The sequence below is a fragment of the Microtus ochrogaster genome, linkage group LG4 (genome assembly GCF_000317375.1).
Source record: "Microtus ochrogaster isolate Prairie Vole_2 linkage group LG4, MicOch1.0, whole genome shotgun sequence".
Classification (NCBI taxonomy): domain Eukaryota; kingdom Metazoa; phylum Chordata; class Mammalia; order Rodentia; family Cricetidae; genus Microtus; species Microtus ochrogaster.
The window spans coordinates 56068455-56086978 of NC_022030.1; the positions used below are offsets into that span (position 1 = coordinate 56068455).

Sequence of the window (18524 nt, forward strand, 5' to 3'; positions counted from 1 at the left end):
TTTCCTGTTACAGTCAGGGAAACACTGGCACGCTGAGTCTTAAGTTGCACTTAAGCTGGCCTAGGAGGGCTTGGTGGGAGTCAGTCACAGGCCACTTGGCTCCTTCCTCTCCTCCGTTAGCCAGTTGAAGGTCTGGAGAAGGGGCTGTGGAATGTCCTGCATTCTGAGGAAATGCCTGGGGTGGACGATTCAGGATAGGAAGGCTTCTGGGAAGCAGGGCAAGTTGAGAAAGAGAAGGAAGTGAAGGCTCCTGAGGAAGGGTGTCTGAGGATGCCCAAGGGACAGAACCCAGCAGCCAAGACCTCCATCTGCAAACCTGATGGAGTAGTTGGACAGGGCAGCTCAGCTAAGGCCTCATTGCTGGGACTTCAGTGACCAAACAGTTGCAGTGACTTTGGATGTGATGATGCCGGACTCCATTTTCTCCCTAGTCCACACCCCAGAGTAAGGGATGACATCATCCCTTAAGTGCTAAAGGTGGGATGGAAATGGGGCATCTTCATCTGTTTTCTGAGTCTTAGCCTCCTATTCCCGCTGATTGGCTTTGCCTCTTCCTCTTTTCCTGCTGCCTGAACAGCTAACAAGTCCCCCGGACAGGAAGATATGCATCACCAAGAAACAAAATGACGGGAAGAAGAGGGTGGTCTGGGGCATCGAGGTTGCCGAGGAGCTGCAGTGGAGAGGCTGGGAGCTGGGCAAGGAGACCACGAGGAACCTGGTTCTGAAAAATCTCTCTTTGAAAATCCAGAGGATAAAATACAGGTACCAGAACCTGAGCCCTCAAGCCCCCAAAGTGGGTTCTCCTTACAAAGAAAACAAAACAACCTCTAAAAACTCACCAGTTCTGAAGAACGTCCAAAACACACGCAGTGTGAAGGAGCCCAGAAGCAACACCTAGCGGGAGCCCACATTACGGGACCTTCCTCCCCACAGAGAACCATCCTGCCTCCTGTTGTAATATTCCCTTGCTGTCTCCAAACGGATTTGCCATGCGTCTTGGCATTCTTAAATGGTACAGCTTGGTTTACCTTATGAACTTTAAGTGAAAGTGTACGAAATGCTTTTGAAACCTTGATGTGTCTTTCTGTATACACCTCCAGGTCATGAGCTATTCCCCCGGAGCATTTTCCTAAAGAGACTTTCTAATTGTTCTTTTACCTATAAGGAATTGCTTCTTGTGAATGGTTTGATGATATATTTCCTCGACTGAGTGTCCGATTTTCTCAGCACCATTTATGGAAGCCTTTAGTGGCCTCCTTGCCACTGGAATACTGATTGCTGATGTGCTGATGTATGGCTGGGGTCGGCTCTGTGTGCCTGATCTGCTAGTGTAATCCCGGCTTAACTGCTGCAGCCTGAATTAATTAGTTGAATTTATAGTAAACTTGATATCTGGCTCTGTGAACCCTCCACCTTCTCAAGATTGACTGTTGTTCTTATCCCTTTGAATGTTCTTCAAATTTAAAATCAGCTCAGTACACACACACACACACACACACACACACACACACACACACACACACCTATATTTTGTGTGTGATAGTGGGATTTGACTGATTATAAAAATCAATTTGGGGCATTACACGCTACAGTACTGAGTCCTCCTACATCTGATTCTCAAGTTCTGGGATTATAAGCTTGTGTCACTGTGCCCAACTATATGTGATGTGCTTAAAGTTGTTTTCGTTTTTTGTTTGTTGATAGTTTTTTGAAGACTGTCGATTTCTTGTTTGCTTTGAGCTAGGTTCTTACTCTATATCAGTGCCTGACAAAGAACTCCCTACATGGACCAGCTGGCCTAGAACCTGTGGTAGTCCTCCGTTACAAAGATGGAGCACCAGCTGGCTAGGCGTTCTAACATTTTAAAAAGTTGTTTTTATTTATGTGCATATATGTATATGTCTGCATGTGTGTACATGCATGTGTGTATATGCATGTGTGTACATGCATGTGTGGATGGGTGACCCTGAGACCAGAAGAGGGTGTTGAATCTCCTAGAACTGAAGTTAGATGCAGTTGTGAGCTACCATGTGGGTACTGGAAACCAAATTTGGGTCCTGTGAAGGAGCAGCAAGTGATCTTAACTACTGAGCCATCTCTCCAACACCTAACATTTTTTAATTGGGATATCATTTGTTTTGTCTTTTCCCTATTTTTTATCTATCAGTTATATCAACTGACTTTCTGCATTATTTCTGGATAATTTCAATATTATTATGCTTTTTTACTAATATTTTGTTTCTGAAATTAGTCTGTAGTTTTCTTTCTGCCTATGTCAGGTTTTAATAATAACATACGATTGTTTCAGAGACTACATTGGGACTGTTTCTATATTATCTGAAAGCGGTTAAAACTGAAACTGTCGGGCTGGAGAGAGGAATCAGCCATTAAGAGCACTGGCTGCTCTGAGAGGTTCTGAGTTCAATTCCCAGCAACCACATGGTGGCTCACAACCATCTATAGCTGGATCTGACGCCCTCTTCTGACATGTAGGCATTCATGCAGACAGAGCAATCATACGTGGGAAACAAAAGAAACAAACAAACAGAAAACTGGAACCGTCTTTCCTCTCCTGTTAAGTCAGGACAGCCTATCCATACTGCTCTCCATGGCCGTCATCTTCAGCAGAGACGCAGGTCTCAATATGAAGGCCTGCAGGAGTAGGAGGAGTAGAGAGCCCGCTCTGGGGACACAAACCTGCAGGATCGGGAGTTCAAGGCTCCCTGTAGTGAGTTTGAGGCCAGTCTGTGCTACACAAGAGCCTGTCTCAAAAAATAAAAGGAGTCTCCAGAGCGAGTTGCAGGACAGGCTCCAAAGCCACATAGAAACCCTGTCTTGAAAAACAAAAATAAATAAATAAATAAAATTAAAAGGAAGAGGAAGAGCTTAGGTCCCCTTGCAATCCAGCCCCCTGTTGAGCTTCCTCAATCTTCCAGCGTTGGCTCTGAGCCCTGCTCTGACACGCCCATCGCCTGGCTCTTCTCTGCAGGCCTCCCAAGACCAAGTTCTTCTTCACCATCATCCCTCAGCCCATCTTCCTGAGCCCAGGCATAACCCTCGCACTCCCCATCATCTTCCGACCTCTAGAAGAGGTAAGGCCTGCTGGAGCAGCAATGCAGTGTGGGAAGGGGCAAGAGAACAGAGACCTCAGGTGGGAGGGCTGTCCGAGCAGCAGGGATTTCCCCACACACCTGTACAGCCCGCATTTGGGAAACAGAGGCAGCTGGTTTTCTCTGGGTGAGGGGCCATCCTGGTCTACATAACAAGTTCCAGCCAGTCAAAATGAAATCCTGTCTCAGAGAAAAAAAGTCAACCAACCAACCAAACAAACAAAATATACAGCTTAGGGAGACTCCTAAAGGGGCTCAGATCTTGATCTCACCCAATAGAAGGGTGTTCCCCCCCTGGGTATGGGCTCATAAAGGCTGTAATTATCACCAGCAAGCTCCAGATTCCTTAGCCTCTTGATCCTGCAAAACCTTCCTCAGAATTTTTTTGTGAAACTCTTGTCTTTGAGGATCGTTACATTGAGTGATAGTCTCACTGTGTGGCCCAGATTACCCTGAAGCCTCTAGGCTCAAGTGATCCTCCTGTGGCCACGCCAAACAGCCACAGTTACAGGGGTATGCCGTTGTATCTGGCTTTTTGGGATTCCTTGATTCCCTCAAAAGTGGGCCTTTTCTCTCAGAGGCTAAGGCAACACAAGAGTTCAGGAAGTTCTGACACAGTGGGCTACAGCCCAGCCCACTTTCTGGGGATTGTTAGAGGAATGGCTTAGTGAGGGTGGGATGGATGATCCCGAGTTTTACCTGGGTACCACACACTCGCTCGCTCAATGCTGACTGCCTCTGCCTCCTGCCCTGCAGAAGGAATACACGGACCAGCTGTGGCTTGAGAAAGAAGAAGGGGTGTTCTGTGTGTCTCTGAAGGCCACCTTGCCCTGCCACAAGCTGGTCTGCCCAACATCTCTGCAACTGCCCATATGTGCCATTGGGGACACAGTGGAGACTTGGTTCTGTCTGAACAATGTGGGGTGAGGAGGAAGGGCGCAGGGAAACAGCAGCCTCTGGGAGGAGAGCTGTAGGGAGCAGAGGAGACAAGCGTATGCCCGAGGGGGCAAAACCCCAGGACCTGACCTACCCCCTCACCCTTAGGGACCTGCCCACCTTCTTCACCTGGGAAGTCCCAAACCCATTCCAGATACTTCCCAGCACGGGGTTATTGGAGCCAGGCCTGGGTTGTAGAATCAAAGTGACCTTTGAGCCCCTCATAGCTGTCATCCATGAAGTCGAGGCACTGTGCTGGTATGGAAAGGGCACCAAGCAGAAGAACAGCATACAGATCCAGGCTGCAGGTAAGCCTGCCTTCCCATCTGTCCCCAGAGACCTACAGCCCTCACTGGGTTTTAGACCTCAGTGTGCCCCCACAAGTCCCTTCACCTGCCCTGGCTTAGCCTTCTATCAAGTCACAGACAGTCCCTCCCGGTGGTGGGCAGGGGACCAGGACATATGCCTTATAGGGACTGTCCAGCTGGGGCTATAACGGCCCTGAGGGGCTCCCCTCCAGACACCCCATCTCTGCCCCAGCTAAATGTGCACAGCTGCTGGTGAGCATAAAGCACAAGCAGTCGGAGGACCAGGATGCCGAGGGCTTCCAGAAGGTGCTGCACTTCGGTTCTGTCTCCGTGGGCTGCACCGTGGAGCGGCAGATCAGGCTGTACAATCCATCCATGGTGTGCACTGGGAAGGGGTGGGCCAGTAGGAATGGGCAGGACTCAGGGACCCCGAGCCTCGGTATGCGTGTAACCTCTCCTCTCTCCTCTCTCCTCTCTCCCCTCAAGCCCAAAGCCTTGCACAGTTGTGTCTTGTCTATTGATACAAACACAGGACACACACGTGTGTGTCAACAGCCATCAGCCGGTGTTCCTCTCTCTCCTGTCAGCTGAGGCTGGGCTCAGGTGCCCTGTAGGCCCCTGAGTGTCCTGACCCCAGGTCTAAGGCTAGCCCTCATACTACCTTTGGGTGAAGAAAAAAGATGCCCCCCCCGCCACTTTGGGCAGCCTTGTGATGGGACACACAGCTTGTTCCCTTTGTCCTGGTGTTACCTGTTGCTCACACAGGCCAGACTGGATACCTGTTGTCCCCGATCCCTCATGTGGCTTCCTCGGGATGATGTACAGACTGCCCTGTCCAAACTTGTGACTAGAACCTTTCCTCCCCGCAACTCCTGACCCTACAGGTTAACGCCCCATTCAAGATTGAAATGTCTGAAGACATGCTGACCAAAGACCATGCCTTCTCATGCTCCGTGGGCCAAGGTATTGTGCCCCCAGGAGAGAAGAAATGTCTGTCGGTGTTCTTCCACCCCAAAACCTCGGACAGCAGAGCCATAGACTACTTCTCCATTGTGCCTTCTGGTCGTGCCTCCCAAACTGTGCTCCAAGTCGTTGGTCTCTGTAAAGGTAATGGCCATCCCAGGAGGCTGTTCTCCCCCAGAACATGAGCTTCCCACGAGGGATGTCAAGGGAGTCTGCTCCAGAGAGACCTTTGCTTCCTGGTCCCTCTGCCTAGGTGTCTGCTGTCCCCTGGTGGCCATGTGGGGAAGCTTTATGGACACCTGGTGATGCCATCTTTCCACACAGTGATGATGGAACTCAGGAGTTTTCAGGAGCCCTGGCCTTATCCAGCCTGGCCATCTGGCTCTAGGGAGCACCTCATCCCAGGAGTGGGACCGCTTACGAAAGCTCCGTTGAGGCTGTCACAAGGCAACAGGGTCCTCTCACAAGGCCCCATCTCCTCTGCCTAGGTCCTGATGTATGTCTGCAGCACTACTGTGTCAACTTCAGCTGGGTCCAGCTCGGGGAGCACTCAGAGCAGACCCTGTGGATCGAGAACCAGTCGGACTGCTTGGCTCACTTCCAGTTTGACATTGACTGCCAGGAGAGTGTCTTCAGCATCAGGCCCGCCTTCGGAAGCCTGGCAGGCAAAACCCGAATGACCCTGCACTGTGCCTACCAGCCCACACACCCGATCATCTGCTTCCGGAGGGTGGCCTGTCTCATCCACCACCAGGTGAGTGACGGAGAAGGGACCAGGATGGGGATAAGGGAGAGGCCATAAAACGAAGGCAAGGCTTGGTGGGCAGCCCCCTCTTTTCAGAACATCTAAGGCTGTCTGCCAGGGCCATCTCCTCATTGAGGCTGTCTGCCAGAGCTTAGAGGCAGAACATGGCCTGGGTGCACGAAAGCTCACTAACCCAGGTGTGAATGCCCAGTTTGCCTTGGGCTCTGCTGCTTCTGCTGCCATTGCTGTCAACAGGCTGGGAAGGGGAGCTTTGGCCATCACCACACAGCATGTGCAGGGTGAAGACTCCAGCTAGAACTCCAAGCCAGCCCCTTGGGCATGTGATGTGCAGTATCTGGACATGGTGACAGCGTTGAGACTGAGCTGTAGCCCTTTCTCTTTAGCTGGGCTCTGGGCTGCACCCCTCTACCTGGGGGGGGGGGAGGGGAGTTCTCTGTCCAAATCTCACAAATGCCGCAAGAGCTCTGGGAGGCCTTGGAGTGAAAGGGTAGAACAGACCTGGATTTTTGCCACCCCCATCATGGGCAGAGCTAAATGCTAGTCTGGTAGGCTCTTGATTGACACTGACACACAGGGAGAATGCCCAGCATGGGAAGTGTGGGGGGGGGGCAAACAACAGCTGAGCATCCTTTCTTCAGGATGAGATGCTCCTCTTGACTTGCTCTGGAGTCCCACTGTCTCCTCAACCAGCAGGCAGCTCTCAGGATGCTCTCCTGACCAACCTTCAGCCTCTGTTCCTGTCTTTCCTGTGACCACCCCCACCTCCCCTTGCCCCACTACCATGTTCTGTCTCACACGGACAAACGTAACCATGTGATGTCGACTTTGGTGTCACAGGACCCACTGTTTCTGGACCTGATTGGGACCTGCCACTCAGACAACACCAAGCCAGCCATTCTGAAGCCTCAGCACCTCACCTGGTACCGAACACACCTGGCTCGGGGCTTGACGCTTTACCCTCCTGATATCCTGGCTGCCATGCTAAAAGAGAAAAGGCTGGAACAGGATGAGAATGGGGCCCTCATGTTGCCCACTGCGGTATGTGGGGTGCCAGACATTCCAGCCCCCAGGGAGGCAGGCTGCTCTTTCCAGGTCCCCGGTCCCTTCCCTGGCAGACATTGAGTAGGCCTGTGTCCCACACCGCTGTAGCTGGGGATGACTGGCAGGGAGAGCCTGCAGTCTTTTCTGGAAAGGAGGGAACAGCAAGAAGTCAGCAGCAAGAGGAATGATATTTGAACCCTGTCTTAGTCTCTCCCTGTGCAGGACCTGGAGGACTTGCCGGCCCCGAAGTACCCCCAGATCCCCCCCATGATGGAGTACTTTTTTGACGGCACAAGGGACCTGGCTGTCTTTCCCCCGGCTGTCAGTCTAGAGCCTTTTGATGTGGACTTTGGTGCCTGTCCTGGGCCTAAGGCCCCCAACCCTATTCCCTTGTGCCTGAGGAACCATACCAAGGGCAAGATCACCGTGGTCTGGACTCGCAGATCTGATTGCCCTTTCTGGGTGACCCCGGAAACTAGTGATGTGCCCCCACTCAAGTCCATAGCTCTGCGCCTGCACTTCCAGCCAGCCTCCCCCAACTGCCTCTACGCTGTGGAGCTGGAAGCCTTTGCTCTTTATAAGGTATGTGCACACAGATGAACAGTGGGGGGACGAGGTCCCTCCCTGGAGCCTGAAGGGCAGAGTCTAGTCACAAGGATGACAGGGGCCCCAGGTACCATCCTCCCCAGGCTGGCTTCTCTTGTTTTTCCTTGGCTGGACAGTGCCCTCTACTGGTTCAATCCTCCAGGGCTCATGGCCTGACTCCGCCCTCCTGATCCCCACTTTTAAGGTGTCTTCCTCCATCCCCTCCCCAGAGGGAAGAACTCAGCTAGGCTCAAGCACTTTGGAAAAACTTAGTTAGTACCTAGACAGGAAATCCCTGGGGGTCTTAAGGCTTCTAGTCCTTGAAGGAAGTATTCCAAAGGAAATGACCGTTTTTAGTTGGTAGTTTGTGTTTTGGGCTGTTTTTCACAGATGGGGTTTCTGTCACTATGTAGTCAGGGCTGGCCTCGATTCATTTCGGTCTTTCTGCCTCAGCCTTAAAACATGGTTGTGGCACTTTGTTTTGTTTTTGTAGAGAAGATCTTGTCTAGTGCAGGCTGGCCTTGAATTTGCTGTATAGCCAAGGGTGACCTTGAACCCCTGGCCTTCCTGCTCCCATTTTCTGAGTACTGAAATTGCAGATATGAAATACCACACTCAGTCAATTCGGTGCTGGGGACCAAGCCCAAGGCTTGATGCATGATAGGCAAGCACTCTGCCAACTAAACCATACTCTCAGCCCCTGTTCTTTTCTTTCTTCCTTCCTTCCTTCCTGACAGGAAAGTCAGACATGACCAGTGAACACCTGAAATATGGTGGTCCAAGTAGAGATGTGTATCAAATATGCCCAAATTTCACAGCTTTAATATGCAAACACCTCAGTAAAAGCTTTTATAATGATTGCATGATAACATGATTGGAGTTTGGAACTGTTAAGTTTAATAAAACATATTATTGAAATCAATTTCACATTTTTTTTAAACATGGCCACCAAAACATTCAAAATTGCATCTTCAGCCAGAATCTGTGGCTCGTGTTATATTCCCATTGGCCAGCACTGTTCTGGGCTCGTCCTAAAGAATGAATGCTGTTTCCCATCTCAGCCTGCTTCCCTTCCACAGTGTGCAGAAAGCCAGTTAGAGGCTCCGGCAGAAGGGGTGGGACATGGCTGTCCTCCACAGTCTCCCTCCAACCTCCTCTCTTGTGCCCAGCGTAGGATACCTGCAGCACAGGGCAGGGAGGGGCAAGGTGGGTCGGACTGAGCTCTGAATTTCCTCATGGCCTGGCCCCTGCAGGTCCTTCAGAGCTACAGCAATATTGAGGAGGACTGCACAGTGGCCCCATCCTGGTGTCTGAAGATCCGAGCTCGAGGACACAGCTATTATACTGCCTTAGAGCACCACATCCCCCAGTATTCCCTGGATGCACCCAAGGTGAGCACGGCCCCAACAACAGGGGGAACAGGATGAGGGTCCCCAGCCTGTTTTCCTTTCTAATGGCCTCAGTAATACATCCCCATGGCCATCCTGGCCATCTGAGGGATCTAGGCCAATGAGTAGCTTGCTCTTGGACCTTGGTCTCAGCATAAGAACAGTTTAGCGATTGGGCACCAGCCTTTCTCCACTCCTTCTGGAACCTTCACCTGGTCCTCCACACTTTCCACCTCCTTCATTTCTCCTGCTCACTGGGCACCTGCTGGCTCCCAAGCCCTAGACTGGACCCTCGGAGTAAACCAGTCCAAAGCATGAGAGTTGGAATTGCTAGACCACTTCCCAGATAGACCTTGGGGACGTTGTCTGCCTGGGAGGTGTGGATGACACAGGACTGAAAAGTGCACGGCCAAGTGTCCAGAACCCAGTTCTGCTGTCCCTTCCCAGGTTCTGGCTCTATGTCCCTATGCCACCCCTCCCTAAAACAAAGCTCTCCTTGATGCTCAAGGGTGTCTTCTCCGATGCCTTTGGTCCCTCGCCAGCTCCTCACAGTGTGACTTGATGCCTTCCCACAGTCTAGTGGCAGCCTGCATCGCTTCCATATTGACTCACATGAACTCGCCGGCACAGAGGGATAGGAACTTATGGGCCTTGTGTTGTGCAGTCTGTTTAGCTTTCAGCCTACTTCTGGCCATATCCAAGCTGGCTAAGAAGTGGTTAGGAGCTGGGACTATTGGGGTTGATCCCCTTCTGACACCAGAGTGAGAATCACCTAGAAAGAGTACTCCACTCTTCTGAATGAGGATGAATGAAAGTAACGCTCCAAAGTTTAACTGGAAATCACAGCTAAAAGCGATTCCTCCTCTAAGCTTGAGGACCGGTCTTACAGGTCCGACTTTCTCTGGGACCTGGGACCACTATATCCCTGTGTGTGGAGGGCTTTGGAGGACAGGAGTATTCTTTGGTGGCAGGCTGTAGCCCCCCCCCTTAATTCCCAGGAATTCTTTGCTGGTTGGGCTGTGTGCAGAGATCTTAGGTTTCCTTGGAGACAGCATCATCCAAACCCCTGGATGTGTATCGAGGGGTGGAGACCTGAGGAAGGGTCCCTTTCCCTCTTATCCCCAACTCCCAGATGTTCCCAGCAGTGTCTTCTGGGGAGCCTTCCTACAGAAGTCTGCTTTTGGTCAACAAAGGCCCCATGCTGTTGACCTTCAGCCTGGCTCCCAACAGCAGCTCAGACATTACCCTGAGGCCCTCCTCAGGCCTTGTGGCTCCTGGGGCCCACCAGGTCTTCCTTATCAGCACGTACCCCAAGGGCACCTCATGGAAGCAGCACATTTTCTACCTGCAATTCAACTTTTACCCCCAGTATCTCAAGGTAGGAAGTAGGGATGGGGAGGCTGGGTCCTTAGGCCTTAATATTTTTAGGGTCCCTACCAAAGTAGTTTGTGGGTGTGGTTGGGAAACATTTCTCTAGTAAAGAGGAATAGTAGGGAGAGAGCCCTGGGCTTCATCCGTGACAACTCTACTGCTCCTTGGTGCGTTGGGGCCATGGAGTCTGAGGCGGGGTAGGGGGAAGCTGCAGAAACCCCAGACTCATACTGCAGGTAGTGGAGCGCTGTTTGCAGCCAGTCCACGGACAGCACTGGATAACAGACCCAATCCGACCCCATGAAAAGCTAATACATCTTCTCTTGGTCCCTGAGAGTTTAATGTTTGTGTTTTAAAGACAGTATATCACTATATAGGCCAGACTGGTCTTGGACACAAGGCAATCCTCCTGCCTCACCTAGAGCTGGGATTTCAGGAGTGATCCACCACACCTGGCTCTGGGTTCTTCAAGGTGGAAGGCAGCTTTGTCGGTCCCCGTCCAAGGGTGAAAATCTGCACAGCTATGCCTAAACAAATAAACCAAAAGGTCATGGCATTATCCTTCCTTTCCCTGGCTCAGGAAGTGAGCATGCAGAGCAGAGAGGAGCCCCTGCAGCTGAAGCTGGACACCCGCAAAAGCATCTTCTTCAAGCCTACCTGGGTGGGCTGTTCCTCCACCAGCGACTTCACCTTTCACAACCCCTCACGGCTGCCTCTGGAGTTCGAATGGAGAGTCTCTCAGCAGCACCAAAAGATGCTGGCGGTCCAGCCCTCCAAGGGCATCATCCGTCCTAACGAGAACCTTGTGAGTGCCTGGACCCCAATGCCAAGGGTAGATGAGAGGGTACCTGTCACCCTTTCTGTTGCCATCTCTTGTGATTCTCATGGCCTGTAATGTATACCTACCTAAGCAATTTGTAGTCATTTCCCCTCCCCTGAGGTGTAGTAGGTTTTAATAACACCTTCCTCACCCCCATCTTATAGGAAATTGAGACTCAGGGGAAGGGTATGTAATTAAGATCCAGATTAGGAGTGCGGAGTTGGGACTGAACACCGCATTAGTGATGTCAGGGTCCCAGCATGGCTAAACTTTATCGTTCATGGCACCCAAGCAGTAAGATTCCTGGCACGTGGTTTGGATCAGCTGTGTGACAGCTGGGTATGGTCCAAATGGGTGACTCTCTCAACTAGTGCTAAGAAAGGAGACACCCAGACGTTCCAGATCAGTACGAAAGGGGAACCCAAATTGGCATCTAAAACAACAAACTTTGTCCCTAGTCTGAGGTAGGTCAGACTCAGAGCAGTAACTACCAATACTTGGTATCCATAAACACCAGGGACAGGAAATGAGAGCCTAAGAGATTCTCCAGATGTAGAAACTCACTTGAGTTCCTGCCCCAGCCCCAGTCACCAGGTATCTGACCCTGGTCCAGCTATTCCACTTCTCTGAGGCTCCAGTTTCTATCAAAATGAGTCTTCCCTGTCATGGAGATGTAGGATTGAGGGGCTTTCGGAGATGAGATAATGTGTGTGCAAAGTATTCGGCACTCAGAAAAAAACGGGCAGATGGGAAGTGGTGTCGAACTTTGGTAATGGGACCTCCTGTAGCCAAAAGGCCGCCCGGGAGGGGGCGTCCTGGACACGTGCATGCAAGAGTGAAGTCACCTCTGTGATCCCAGACGCTGACATGGATCTTCAGCCCTTTGGAGGAGACCAAGTACCTGTTCCGAGTGGGGATGTGGGTCTGGGAAGCCAGACAGTCCCAAAAGACCAATTCCCGAGCCACCATGCACTACTGGATTCGGCTGGTGGGCATGGGCGTTACCGGATGCCTCTCTGTGAGTGGAGACACTGGTGGGGGTGGAGCCAGGGCCCGGGTGGGAAGGAAAGTCCCAGGTGCCCAGCCTTAAGAAGGCAGGGTACAAGGTGTGGATCTGTCTTTCCTTGGGGAATGCTCTGAAGGCTAGGAGTTGGGGAGCCCCCTGGCAGCTGGCTGTCTCTGATCTCAGGCAAAGCCAAAGGAGCTGGACTTTGGGAACGTGCTGGTAAACAGCCGGGAGGTCAAGTCTTTGGTGCTCCTGAACGACAGCAACTGCACCCTCTATTACCGCCTGGTCCTGGAGCAGCAGGGGCCCAAGGACTTCAACAATGACCCCTGTGGTACTGAGGCCTGGGCTGGGTCTGGGGTCAGGGAGGAGTGTGTCTGTGTGTCCTTAAAACAGATGACCCCTGGCGTGTCTACTGTGTAACTGTGGCGGGTGCCAATGACATCGAGATGCGTAGTTCTTTTCACCCCAGCCTGCTCTGCTCTCAGGGAGTGTTGTGGTGACCCCGGGAAGGGATCTGGGGAGGAACATGGGAGGCCGGGACACCTCTGTCCAATTGCCCACTGATGACCCCTGCACCTTCTCCCAGCAGCTCTAGAATTGAACCGGTTGGAGGGGACCATGCCGCCTCATTCCCAGGATACCATCTACCTGACTGCCTGTCCTAAGAACCGGTCCCAGTATTCCTGGACCATTAGCTACTGTCTCCTGTCCCACAGAGGTACCTGGGTACTCAGTAGAGATTCGGGTCGGGAAGGGGAGAAGGGAAGAGGTAAACTGTGAGATATGGAGTTGGAGGCATGGCGAGTGAGGGCAGGAGGGACTGTGCCTTCGGGATCTGATGTGCACACTGTGTCTGTCCGTGTTATATCTATACACGTATCCCTGAGCTGTGCTGACACAAGAGCTAGGAAATGTGCTGTCTTCTGTGGAGATCACAGGCAAATAAATCTCAGTCAAACTTCAGCTCTCCCCTCCATAAGATGGAGTTGCTATCATCCCCTGTGCCGGCTGGAAGTTCCCAGAACAGGCACCAGAAGAAGATGTACTCAGTGGGATGGGATTCTGACTCTCCCATGCTTACTGGCAGTGTGGTACTTCCTAAATATGCCTCAGTTTCCCCACTAATAAAAGCGAGATGATCATAGGCCACAAAAGAGAATGAAGTAATAATGTCACTATATTGACGTTGAAAGCACAGTGCTAAGTGAAAGAAGCCAGTTAGAAAACACCAAGCACCGAATAATTCCATGTTTGAAGCATCCAGAATAGATAAAAATACACCGACGGAGAATAGAGTAGTGATGGTTGGAGGTGGGGGAGGGGTAGGTGGGGAAGTGTTGACTAGTTGGTATTGAGTTTTTCAAGAGGGACAGTAGAAACTTTCTAAAACTTGGTGGTGGTGGCGGCTGTGTGCCTGTGAATCTATAAAACCTACTGAATTGTATATCTTTTTATTTGTTTGTTTTTCGAGACAGGGTTTCTCTGTAGCTTTGGAACCTGTCCTGGAACTAGCTCTTGTAGACCAGGCTGGTCTCGAACTCACGGAGGATTAAAGGCATGCACCACCACCGCCCGGTTTGAATTGTATATCTTAAAGAGTAGTTTTGCAATCTATGAATCAGGCTTTATTGATTGAGTTTGGAAATAAATAGTGGTACACATTAAATGGCAGGATGTGTGTTAAAGTAAAGGCAGTGCCCAGCACATAGAATGTCTAGACAAGGCCTGGCTGCCATTGGAAATGTGCTCAAGACTGCTTCTGGCCAGGGGAGCTAAACCCTCTGCTCTCCCCACGCTCGTGCCCCCAGATAGCGTGGCTGGCGAAACGCAGAAGCTGTGCCATGTCTCCCTGGTAGCTGTGTACCCTTTACTCTCCATCCTGGACATCTGCTCCATGGGCAGTGCTGAGGGCATCACTCGGAAGCACCTGTGGCACCTCTTCTCCCTGGACACACTCAATAGTTACTTGTCACGTGACCCAACCCTCACAGAGCTCACCTACAAGGTGCCTACCCGGCACAGGTAAGCTAGGCTCGAGGTCGGGTAGGAAAGATTGGAGATGTTCACGGACCATCTACCAACAACACTCGAACACCAGGCCTTTCCCAGGAAGCTGAGTGTGGGGGGAGGGGTGGAAGAGGGATTGAAGGGGCAAACTCTTACCTATTCCTAGGGGCCTGGAAGGGCAAGGATTGACTTGAGGACTAAGGAGCTACCTCACTGACCCTGAATTTCAGACTTCTCACTTTGTACCTGGGGGTGGACCCCCAAAGTTAGAGCCCTGGCTTATCTCCATCTCCTTGCACTGAGCCATTTCTCCGCCACACACAGCTTGAGCCCTACGCCCCCTGTCTTCACTCCTCTGAAGCTGGACTTCAATTTCGGAGCAGCGCCACTAGATGCCCCACCGTCAGTGGTACTCCTGGTACTGAAGAACAGCGGACTGGTGTCCCTGGACTGGTATGGCTGGGAAGGGGGCTGCTACAAGGGTCCGAGACCAGAGCTCTAGGGACCAGGAGCAGGAAATAGCCCCTGACTTTCTGGGGCTTCCTGGGAAACCTGGGGTGGCTCCCCCACTGACAGGGTAAGGGGGTTGGAGGAGACTGCCACTACCCACTGTACCCGGGGGTATGGCACTGGCTGCAACTAGGTTCTTGGCAGTGTGAAATTCCTGGAAACTGGATGCAGCTGTATCAGTAACTGAGTGACGGCTGCAGGCTAGACACTGTGTTTGTCCAGCCTTCAATCCTGGATCTTTACAGTGGCCCTGTGAGAAAGAGGTCTCCAGATTAGTTTAAAAGACAGGGACTGGGCTGGAGAGATGGCTCAGTGGTTAAGAGCATTGCCTGCTCTTCCAAAGGTCCTGAGTTCAATTCCCGGCAACCACATGATGGCTCACAACCATCTGTAATGAGGTCTGGTGCCCTCTTCTGACCTGTAAACATACACACAGACAGAATATTGTATACATAATAAATATTAAAAAAAAAAAGACAGGGACTGAGGGGCAGTGGGCTAAGGCCTCAGTCAAAGACACCTGGCTACTAGAGGCAGACCCAGGTTCAAATCCAGATGTGCCAACCCCAGAGTGCCTGCCCATACCAGTTAGTCAGCAAGAAGACTTCAAGTTCCTTCTCGTAAATCGGGACTGTCTGGGCACCCCGGCTGCCTGCCAGATCCCTCTGCTGCCAGAAAGGAGCCTGCCACTAGAGGGCGTGGCTGAGCAGAGTGGAAGCTGGCCACCAAACAGAGTCACCTGGCCGGTCACAGGAAGCCAGGCTTAACGACCTGAGCCTGCCAAGCTTGCCCATTCCCCTGTCCTTCTGCCTTCTCATCAGAGCCCAGAATTCATGCCCGGCTAACTGCCTGTTTCCATGCCAGGCTTGTTCACCTGCCCAGCGGGGATATGCTTAGATTTCTTAGTAAATGCCTGTTTTCAGGGTTTTAGTTCTGGTTGAGTAATAAGAAGTGTAAAAGAAAGGTCTTTCTCTGGATCAGGCTAAGAGAGACAGGACCCAGCCTGAGGGTGCTGGGAAGGAGAGTGAGTGACCATGTGAACAGCGGCATCTGGTCGGAACCTGCCGGCCTGAGCAGAGGGTGAAGGAAGGGGCTGTGCTGACAGGCATATAATGCTTACCCCTAAACTCTGACTGCCCATGCCTTCACGGTGTTGAGATGGGGAGGCTGGCTCATGATGTGGCAACTGACGGGAATAGGCAGGATTGCAAGTAACTAGAAAGTTTAACAGGGGTACTGGCCTGGCTGGGGAAGCCCATAGCCTGGTTTGAACTTTAGATTGGTGCTGGCTGGCCTGCTAAGTAGGCCAAGAGCCAGTGTCTGTAGGACTCGGGACGTTGGCCTGTATCCTGGGATATTTTGGTGGATGTGGACACCCATGTACAGGAGCAACCCAGCTCAAGCTCTATGTGGAGAAGGTCCGGGGTTGGCAAGCAGGGCAGGAAAGACCCGGGTAGAGAACTGACTGGACTGGATCCTCTCAGCAGGAGCTCCAAAGTACTGGAAGCCGGCCAGACTTCTTCCAGAGCTCAGGTGGCCTGGCTGCTGCTCTCCTGTGCTTTCTGCGCTGTGGTTCATTTCAATGTCTTTTTTTTTTTTAAGATTTATTTATTATTTATACAGTGTTCAGTCTGCATGTATGCCTGGCGGCCAGAAGAGGGCACCAGATCTCATCACAGATGGTTGTGAACCACTATGTGGTTGCTGGAAATCGAACTCCATACCTCTGGAAGTGCTCTTAACTGCTGAGTCATCTCTCCAGACCCCTCAATTCCATTTCCTAGAAGATAATTTTTGCAAACTCTAGCATTTCTCTGCTGAGCTCATAAAGAATAGATGGAGGCTTTTATTCCTCCCAGGACCTGCGGTGCAGGGAGAGTGTGGAGTTGGTCTGGAGATGGTAGTAGGCAGGATGAAGGGAGACCCCGAGTCGGGGAGGAGGATCAGAGAGCCATGAAGCTGCCTTCTCCCATCAATCCTTTTCCTCCTGACGCTTCTGCTGTGCTTGGCTTTGGGATATGGTTGCAAAGCACCTTGCATTTGAGTGGACAGCCTCAAAGATGCTAAGTACGCTGCTTACCATCACTTGCTCACTAGTGTGTTTTTCATTTCATTGGCTAAATTTGTCCCAGGTGCTTACTGAGAATAAAAATATGGAGCAGGCCAGTTCCTGCCCTCTCGGTGCCACAGGAACCAGGGGCAGGACAGCCTTCCGGGATGGGGTGGTATGCTGGGAAGGAGGGAGGTGTGACACTCACAGGGTCATGACTCACATTTGGCAGGGTGGCAGTGAGATCAGAAAGACTTTCAGGAGGACTGAGTGTGTGGTAGCTCAGGAGGGTGGTGCTTGCCTAGTTTATACAGAGCCCTGGCATGCTGGGGAGGAAGAGGAAGGGGGGTTGAAGAAATTGAGAAAAGGAGGACCTTTAATGAAGCTGAGGTACAGGCAGGGGCAGGACATGAAGGGCCTGGAATCTTCCTTCAGAGAATTTGAACTTGTTAAGGGACTGAAGAGAAGGGAGCTGCCGAGGGGAACAATGGGCTGGTTAATGTTCCATAGCCTGTCACTCTGATCTCCAGGGAATGATGGATTAGTGGGGTGTCGCTGTCCTCCAGATTGTGACAGGAAGCATGCATGCTAGAACAAGTCAGGGTGCAGGCGGTGGTGGTACGTGCCTCTGTTCACAGCACTCAGGAGGCAGATGCAGGTGGATCTCTGCGTTCGAGGCCAACCTGGTCTACAAAGCAAGTTCCAGGACAGCCAAGGCTACACAGAAAAATCCTGTCTTGAAGCAACACATGCAGACACACACACACACACACACACACACAAACAAGTCATGGGAGAGGCAGTGAATCATTTCATCAGGAGGCCAGCTGAGGGACTGTGTGAGGAGATGCAGGCACTTCCCAGAGTATCCTGAAATAGTCAGAGCTCCCGCTCTGCTGCTGGCAACATCTCCCATATAAATATAAAATGAGGGAAGCAGCAGACCAACCCATACAGCTGATGGGAGAAAAGTCAGAACCCTCCCCCTCACGCTCATGCCCATGCTGGGGTGGCCCAGGCTTGGAGGTGCACTCCGCTCCCAGTGTTTGCACCCCACACAGATGGCGGGTGCCTGGCAGAGTGGTTCTTTAAAGTTTTGTATAGTGAAGGCACATACTATACAGATTTCAGCCATCATTGAATCAGCCACATCCCCTCCAGAACGCGAGCTGTGAAGGAAGAATGGATGGGGTAGAGTCCAGATAGCTCTAGTACATTCTTTTTATCAGTTGTACAATATTCTATAGTATAAAGGGACTTAAATTGTTAGGCCACCCTGTGTTGAAAGATTTTGTTCCCAATAAAAGGAACAAAAAATGTTTTTGCCTTTTTGCCACCATAAAGATAGTTTCATATATGGTTGTGTGTGTATGTGTGTGTGACTGTGGAGATGGCTCAGTGTGTGTGTGTGTGTGTGTGTGTGTGTGTGTGTGTGTGACTGCGGAGATGGTTCAGTGTGTGTGTGTGTGACTGTGGAGATGGTTCAGTGTGTGTGTGTGTGTGAGTGTGGAGATGGCTCAGTATGTGTGTGTGTGTGTGTGTGTGTGTGTGTGTGTGTGTGTGTGAGAGAGAGAGAGAGAGAGCCTGCGGAGATGGCTCTGTGTGTGTGTGTGTGTGTGTGTGTGCCTGTGGAGATGGCTCAGTGTGTGTGTGTGTGTGT

At 51.5% G+C, this 18524-nt stretch overlaps 1 protein-coding gene across 1 annotated transcript in view; it reads left to right on the plus strand.

The window, feature by feature from the left end:
• Cfap65 (cilia and flagella associated protein 65) overlaps nucleotides 1–18524 on the plus strand; it is a 33100-nt gene that overhangs the window by 3964 nt on the left and 10612 nt on the right. Inside the window, exons 3-19 of the mRNA XM_026786445.1 lie at nucleotides 578–762; nucleotides 2990–3092; nucleotides 3867–4033; nucleotides 4155–4354; nucleotides 4587–4732; nucleotides 5239–5461; nucleotides 5806–6071; nucleotides 6921–7121; nucleotides 7332–7706; nucleotides 8963–9100; nucleotides 10230–10475; nucleotides 11049–11273; nucleotides 12148–12306; nucleotides 12478–12628; nucleotides 12887–13015; nucleotides 14106–14319; nucleotides 14629–14757. Of these exons, the coding sequence (XP_026642246.1) occupies nucleotides 578–762; nucleotides 2990–3092; nucleotides 3867–4033; nucleotides 4155–4354; nucleotides 4587–4732; nucleotides 5239–5461; nucleotides 5806–6071; nucleotides 6921–7121; nucleotides 7332–7706; nucleotides 8963–9100; nucleotides 10230–10475; nucleotides 11049–11273; nucleotides 12148–12306; nucleotides 12478–12628; nucleotides 12887–13015; nucleotides 14106–14319; nucleotides 14629–14757 (3257 nt within the window). The remainder of the gene's footprint in view (nucleotides 1–577; nucleotides 763–2989; nucleotides 3093–3866; nucleotides 4034–4154; nucleotides 4355–4586; nucleotides 4733–5238; nucleotides 5462–5805; nucleotides 6072–6920; nucleotides 7122–7331; nucleotides 7707–8962; nucleotides 9101–10229; nucleotides 10476–11048; nucleotides 11274–12147; nucleotides 12307–12477; nucleotides 12629–12886; nucleotides 13016–14105; nucleotides 14320–14628; nucleotides 14758–18524) is intronic.